The sequence below is a fragment of the Dermacentor andersoni genome, chromosome 3, assembly GCF_023375885.2.
Source record: "Dermacentor andersoni chromosome 3, qqDerAnde1_hic_scaffold, whole genome shotgun sequence".
In the NCBI taxonomy this organism is placed as follows: Eukaryota; Metazoa; Arthropoda; class Arachnida; order Ixodida; family Ixodidae; genus Dermacentor; species Dermacentor andersoni.
The window spans coordinates 84,036,912-84,044,972 of NC_092816.1; the positions used below are offsets into that span (position 1 = coordinate 84,036,912).

General features: G+C 49.2%; 1 protein-coding gene across 1 annotated transcript; it reads right to left on the reverse strand.

The window, feature by feature from the left end:
* Nucleotides 1-314: 314 nt before the first annotated feature.
* Nucleotides 315-7,237, reverse strand: LOC126543089 (venom allergen-1-like). The gene is made up of 2 exons (XM_055076830.2): nt 6,917-7,237; nt 315-1,580 (listed from the first exon to the last, which is right to left on the reverse strand). Exons 1-2 carry the CDS (start codon nt 7,217-7,219, stop codon nt 606-608), a joined length of 1,278 nt encoding a protein of 425 aa, XP_054932805.1. The 5' UTR covers nt 7,220-7,237; the 3' UTR covers nt 315-605.
* Nucleotides 7,238-8,061: the final 824 nt, after the last annotated feature.

Below are 8,061 nucleotides of genomic sequence, written 5' to 3' on the forward strand. Positions count from 1 at the left end.
CAAAGACAGCGCTGTCCCTGTGTGTCTCTTACGTCCTCGTTGAGTCACGCTTGCACATACTATCAGTGTTAATTCAGTAAGCGAATGGCTTACAAGTTTATACGACCGATAAAACTAATATCCTTACTTCGTGCAGCTATCTACTAATTTGCTATCGACATCCGTGCTCCGCCTTTCGGGTGGAACAGCGAATTTTTTAGTTCATTTCTCTTGTACCGACCGCATGGCTGTAGCTCAGTTACTTTAGAAATCATGTAAAATTACTCGCTTTACCTTGATCTATGCAAACGAAGGTGCCATCATTTCTACAAATAATCATTAATATAGTTTTATGGTTCATAACAGTGCTCATATTTCATAGAGAAATCGGCACTTGCGTTCTTTAGAAAATGAAAAAAAAAAAGAGAGCAAGGAAATAGAACTATCAATGAAGCTGTAACGAATTGTGCCAGGAGTTGAAAACGTCGCACCGGCACGTCGCTCTGTGGCCCGTGCGAATTCTTCATTTCAGCAAACGGCCTGTGCATGCGGGGCTTCGAATATTTATGGCCGTCGTGAGCCGAGGCACCCGCTTTGGCACTATAGACTTCTTACGCCGGCGTGCCCTAGTACGCCGGTGTCACCGTCGCGCCGGTCGATAGCTTCGCTTCCATGTGATCTGCAGGGGTGTTGCAGAGGCATAAGAGTAAGAGCACACACAGCGCCACCACCGCCAATCCAGTGACGACGCCTAGAGCAAAGGGCAGCCAGATATCTCCATCTCGGCCAGGACGTCCACTGTGTGCTCCGTCACTGTCGTCGGACCCAGTACCACTTCCGACGCCGCCAAAGTCACCCTCCACACAGGGCGGCTGCCCAGGCTTTCCTGGCTTGTAGCCCTCCATATCCTTGCAACGAGGCAGCCCACCGCCCAGCCGCGGGTCGTAGGGTAACGGGTAAGGCCTCGGCGCCGGATCCTGTGCGTACGGCGGGTTCCGCCTCTGCGTAGGGTACGCGGGCGGAGACGGCGTAGAGGGCAGGCACGGACAGGGCGGACAGCGCAGTCCGGGCGGCTGGGGCCGAGAGGTAACCGGAGGTCGTCGAGACCGAGTCGGTGCGGGCGTCTTCCAATTAGGACTGCGCGACGTAATGCACAGACCTGTGGCTTTGTCGCACTGAGTGGAGTTCGGGCAGGCGCTGCACGTCGGGCCTTCCTGGTAGATGGGCTGCCCCATGTAGTTTCCAGAAGGGCCGTAGTTGCAAGTGTATTGCTTCATGTGCGGGTAAAGAGCCCCGTCGACGCTGTAGTAGACGTAGCCGCAACCGACGTAGTGCGTCTTTGCCCAGATTATCTGGGTGAAGTGGCCTATCTTGGCGTCTTTTACGGGAGCGAACTTGGACACGTCGCGCGGCGGGTAGAGTTTGTACTCTTTTGTGAACCAGCCGTCCATAGCCCAGGTCCAGTTGGGTCCCTCGACGTAGCCGGGCCGGCCTAACCAGGCCGTGTTTTGACCCGTCTGTTCGAAGCGATCCGTAAAGCGGTCCTCAACCTTATCATTCTTCAGGTCACCGTCCGGCGTCGTGCAGAGGGTGGCGTGAGCCTGCAGAAGAGGCAAGGAGGGGTCGAATTTCAACGCTCATCTCATCTAGTCGCTTACATTAGTCAGGATGGCCGTGTTTGGTAGTAAGAAGGAAAGTACTCGACATATTGTACAGCATGTTTAGAGTAACTGCGCGCTTGGCACCAAAAACGCACGCGCTCGGCCTAAACGCTGCGGTGCATTGACGTTCAGACTTGATATAACGCAAGGATTCCTTTTGCTCGATTCTAATAATTTCTTATACACCGGTAACGGCCAGCCCGGTCCCGACGATAAAGTGGGCGAAGCGTCGCTCGCGACGCTCACGAAGCGCAAGCGGGGACAGCACTGCAATAGAATTGATACGTTCTTCCAGCCCACCCCATGCCAACACAACAATCACGCTTGCGCCGAGCCCTATTTATGGCGCTAACGGCGGCACACAAACGCTGCGAAATACGAGTAGTAGAGACGCACGCCTTCGAACCCTACTCGCCCGCATCGCCCGCATAATCGTACCCTCAGCCGCACATCCTGTGGGCGCGAGGGTAAGCGTGCGAAGGTGGGTCGCGAAGAATTGTTGCTTGAGGCACGCTGTCTCCTCGCGCGCGCAACGTAGGCGCTAAGCCGGACGGGCCACAACGGCTGACCCAGTTTTCGACGTGCTGTCGCATTGTACTTCATACCGACTGTGAAAGTACTCGTTCTTGCATGAGAATAACATTATATACGTTTCTGTGCAAGCCTCAGTGATATAACAACAGCGTATCTTGTTCATTCCAGCTGACAGTGACTCGTAGCACTTGGTTCTGGGGAATACATACTTGTAATGTTGGGCCTGAGTTCGTGTTAATCGAGGTAAACATTGTTCATTTCCTTCATCATTTGCTTTGTACACCGATATTTTCAAGACTAAAATAGGTAAAGGAACAAAATAACACGTTCAATTTATTTTGTCGAGTTTTACAAACAGTGATGACGAAATCACGCTCAAACGTATCTATTAGCTAAATTTTCGTCAGCCGCTCCGGCGACATTGATGCAAATATAAGCAAGCCTTTTCTACCAAATTTCGTACCGCCGACGATTGCAGATGTCCTCAGAAGGAAAAGAACTTGAGCGGAAGTTGCGCGTTGTCACATAGCCGATTGCAGAGACTAGAAAACGGCTAGAAATATTATAGCATTAGTCGGGACATTTCGACACCCTTGTTCGCTTCATACGCACGAATTGAAGTGTTGAACGAAAAGTGCTTCTTCTGTTTTGAAGTTTTCGCCTTGTTTCCAGTAATCTTACTGCGCTAAACGTGTGAATAAAAATCAAGACGCTAATCAGCTCTGGACTATGCGCACCTTTGACTGCCCGAGAAATCCGTCATCTTTAATCGCTCCTGTTATAAATGCACGATGCTGCGCGGATGAAGGTGCTGCGGAGTGTATTTCGTGCTGACACAAGCGCAGATTTATTGTTTCATAACAGCGGAAATAAATTGAGCACACGGAAGCAGGAGAACAAAATGAATAACAAGAAATTCGCAAGACGCGACGCATTGTTCGTACGTTCATGAGAACACCCGAACAAACCACGCTCGCTTGTCAAAGAGCGGCTTGCCAGCACACCATGTCGGTGAACTCCGATCCATGACGTCATGTTACCTTGCCCGAATCTCGCATTGCTACGGAACAGTATTTGCGATCACGAAGAGGCGAGCAGTGTGAAAACGATGACGACGACGACGACGACGACGACGATTAGAGGTTAGCGCGGGCTGCTGCCTCTTGGCCAAGTGCGGCGCATTTTCTTGTAAATATACTTGTAATAGCTTTTCGTCTGCGTCTTCCTGCGTAACAATATTATCTAATGGGGATTAGATTCGAGAGCAGGTCACAGTGTTTTGACGCCTTTGATTACGCCAGACTTGGCGATGGAAATTTCTGTCCAAGTAGCATGACGACATAAAGCGGAGTGCACACGACTCGTATCTAGGTGGCGTTGACATGCCCTTCCCCCCTCGTCCTATTGGAAACGTCACTATTGACGTGACGAATTCGTGTTTTCTTTGCGATTTGTTTTCCACTAGGACGTAGGAAACATGAACTGCGTGACAGCTGATGCGGCGATTTAACGGGCCGCATAAAATCCACAAAAATTGGAGGACGTTTAACTCTTTCCGTACCATGGGGAAAATACGTGATTTTTTTGTGGGTTACGCCAGATTTTTTTTTTCTGAAGGCATTATAGCACTCAGTATTTTATGTAATACATCAACAAAAAGGAGAATGAATGCACTTTTCACTTGTAAAAGAGTTCTTAGCGAGATTTATATCATAAAAGGATATGACTCGCCCGAATCAAAATTGTGGGATAAAACTGAACGGACTTCGTAAAGACCCGGTTGTATCTACTAAGAAAAAACTTCAACAGAAACTACGAGACATACAAAATGTACTGCCGTTTATTAGGCACTATATCCGAAAAAATCTAAATTTTTCATTGAGCACGTATACCACCACAACAATTTAAGTGCAAGCACTACACTTTGACGTGCCGGGATGCGGCCGCCGATGTTCCGGGCTAGCTTGCGTGGTCGTTGCTCGACAGTCAAAGCCCGATGAAAAGATTGCATCCTCAGACTCGCTGCTGCTCGATCCATCGATAAGACCAGATGCGAACGCAGCGGAATCGCTAGATCTGCGATATTTGGAAGCGCCCGCGCCACTCCCAGAGGCGGCCATTTCTCCTTCACGTCCTATGGCACTATGGGTCAGTAAGTGGCGCGGAAGGTCTCGAAACCGGCGTTTCAAACAATCGTTAGCGTGCTTACGATCCCTAATGGGCGCTCTACGGAAAGAATTAAGTTTCGCCTTTAAGAGTGCACGAAGTACGAATAGGAGCTTTCTGGTAGACACGCGGCCTGCATGGGCCGATCCCTAAGGTAATGAACAGCAGCGCCAAAGAGTTTACCTACTTTTTACGTTTATATTGTCGTTTGGCACCTTTAATGTTGAAGTCTGAGAATATTTAGCTTAAAAGGCATGCCCTGTCCATGCTTTGTTCTACGACATTTGTTTGTGGGCTGTCATTCTCAAATTTCCGAGGAACAACTTTTTCAAGAAGCAAGATAAAGTATGGGACAACTTTAGCTATAGAATGGCGTGGCTGTATAGCCTGCATATACAGCATGTCACTTACCAAGGCGTGGCATATATATATATATATATATATATATACCTAAACATATACGGCACTTTTCGCTCACGGAGGACGATGCCGACAGCGAATTTAATGCGACATGGGGTCCTTAACGTCATCGCGTTAAAGACATGCTTTGCAAGCCATACGATACACTCGTACACTCGTGCACCTTAGCTGGAGCAAGGCAGTAAAGAAGACACAAACGGTAGAAGAGGCATGCGGCATTGAGTACCTATGTAAGCAATATGTCTATAACTCGGGCGCTCCACTGCTAGACAAATAGAACCAAAACACGGGTAGGCTGTGACCAACTCCGTCGCTTGCCCGTGTATACTGTTTGAGTGCAACAAACACCGAGATAACAAAAGAAAGCGCGATAAATTTCCCGCTGAGCGGCGGCGTTCCATTGCTGCCGCTGCTCCCGATCATGAGGCCTGATTAAATGATTAAAAAAGGCTGTCGCCGGCACGTTCTTGCAGGTGTCTGAGCACCTCAACGCGCAACCATTGTTCTTCGACATGCCTTGAAGCTTTGGCCGCCCCACGTGTGCGAACGGCGTTGCTTATTTTGCGCCCAGAACGTGAATCAAAACATAGAAGCACGAGCAATGACGCAGAATACTACACGGCGGATGGCTGCCTCCTTTCCCGGTTTTAACGTTCGGTTCACCTTGCGCCCTCTAACGGTGAAAACACGATTTCATTTCCGCATTTACTCGTGAGACCTCGTCATGCACACGTAGTCACTTTTCTACATTGTACCGTGGAGCGCTTTACTCGCACAAGATTACAAATAAAGCTTCTCGTTATTTGCATTCGAATCTCTTTTCATTCCTGGATAGTGATACCAGCATATGGCGTAGTGCCCTTCTTAGACTGCTTTTCCAATAATCCTTCTGTGTGCATCTGTACAGTGTTCAATATCAGGATCTCAAGCTATAAAGCTTATTTCAGTGTCAACAAAGCTAGTGAGCTCGATATTCACGAATAGAACCATCCGGTAGGCTCGACGAAGTAGATTATGAACATTAACGCGCACAAAAAAAGAAGGCGAAAGTTCATCAGGGGAAATATATGCCTCAAGATAAAAAAATAAACACAAAATTTTCGGTAGAACTAAAATGCTATGAAACACGTCGGATATTGGAAAAAGACCCGTAAACACCGAACCACAAGCATACTGCAACGCTTTTCAATAATAAGGTATCGTATAAATGTCAGCAGGGATAGTACAGCAGCAAGACACATCTGCCTAATGCTGTAATTGATCTGGCGAAGTCGTTTACTAAATTGAGCATAAATTAATTGCGGATTGTTTTCCTCCACTTGCAGACGATCGCTCATTTCGGATGCCGGCGCGCAAAGGTTAACGGTGACAAGTTATCTGAAAGGTGACGAGCTGTATGAAATACAATGTGCCACTGTCGCAGTCATTTGAACGTGGATAAGGGCAGCTGGAATGTGGGGTGTTCTGGTTTGCACCAGTTTCGGTTTCAGAAGTTTGATGACGATGACTAGTGGCGTTTCCTTTCCAACGGGGCAGCGGCCAGAAGGTCACCTAGCCTGCTTGACCTAATGAATGTCTGTTACATATATTCCATTCTGGCATTTTGCCTACCTCTACTTTACAGCATATCACCTCATTAAAACCAATATATCTGCACAGCAACCCTGTAACGACCGTGGTGGCTTCACCTCTTCCCTGCGTATTTTCCACCGATGCTCTAAAGGTCTCGTATGTCGACCGCTGAACAGTTATATCTCCCATTAGCTTCGGACTCCGGTGATTGTGGAAGGTGAACGTTCCCTACGACCCAGGCTGGGTGAATATATCGTGGCTCCTATAGTGCCCAATTTTAGAGGCACCCCATGACGTCCTCCAGGCTAAATGTTTAGATATATCTCGTAACAAAAAGTTATTCTCCCGCTCCTCGTTAGCGCCTGAGTCGGTCGCGCATCAGCCCGCTTGGCGCGCTCCTCTGTTAAGCGGGTAAGGTTCAAAGACGTGCATTGTCGGCGCCGCTACAACGCGAAAGTCTAAACGCGACATTGTATTGAAACGCTCAGCGCCGGCTGGTGGATGGCGGCGCTCCGGCGTATAGCGGAAGGCGAGACGACGTGATTAACCGGCTTCGGTTCCGGCTTCAGCTCTACGGCACTCACCTGTGCCACGGTTGCCAACTCGTCGTCCCAAAGCAGCTCCTGCATGTCAGCTGCCGTCTGGAAGCCCGGTAGTTTTCCCAGTGCGGTTTGGCTCCGGAAATCGTTGTGCATCTTCAAGATCGAGGCGCGAATTTTGGGGTGAACGCCGGCGGCTTTTATCCTGCACCACATGTTCCGCCGCTTGCACGCCGTGTGCTCCGGGTTCTTGTTGCGGTATGACGGCGGGCAGAACTGAGCCGAGGCAGGCGACTGGATGGCCGCCGTAGTCAGCAGTAACAGCAAGCCAACGGCGGTTGCTACCATCTTGCTGCTTCGAATGAGCTCCTGCTTCTCGTCGCTCGCACTGGTGATGGGCGCGAGGTCACCCGCGTTCAGACTGATGATGATAATGATGATGATCTCACGCGATGCTACACTACCCACCGTGAGGTAGGATGATGATTAGTATTATTTCCAACTGTGGCGCGTACCCAGATAGGGAAACTGACAAAGGAGCGGACGATCCAATAATATAAAGTATAAACGAACAAATAAAACCCCAATAAATGAGCTCAAGAAAAGAGACAAAAATCAAATCACGGAGGATAGCTGGAATATGAATAAAGTTGGACTCGGACTTTCCATAACGATTTTGAACAAAGAAGAAAGACGATAATATGGGGGGATGGATGGAATAACTTTAATGAAAGGTTCCGCGAGCTACGGGGTGCAAGGCCCCATAGAGCGGGCTACTCCCACGTTGGGACCGGGAGTTGTAACTCCCTGGCCGTATCGTGGGGTCGCTGGACAGCCCAGAGCTGCTCCGCCAGGTCCGTGCTGCGTAATGCTTCTTGTAGCCTGGCGGAGTCTTGATTCTTGTTTGCATGGGTCCGACCACACTGCCAGAGCAAGTGATGTACGTCTAGTGCGCTATGGCAATTTTCGCAATATGATGTTGTCTATAGGTCAGGGATGTAGTGATGTAGTCTGCTCTGCGTGGGGTACGCGTTGGTTTGAGACCTGGTGAGCTTATTGTGAAGTGTACTGTATATTCTGCAGTCTAGATAAAGTGATTTGTGGTCTCGTTATGTGTGGAGGTAGGGTCCCGATTCTCGCTGGGATGGTCACGACCAGAATAGGTGGCGTCGCGGAGGGTTAGGTCTCGC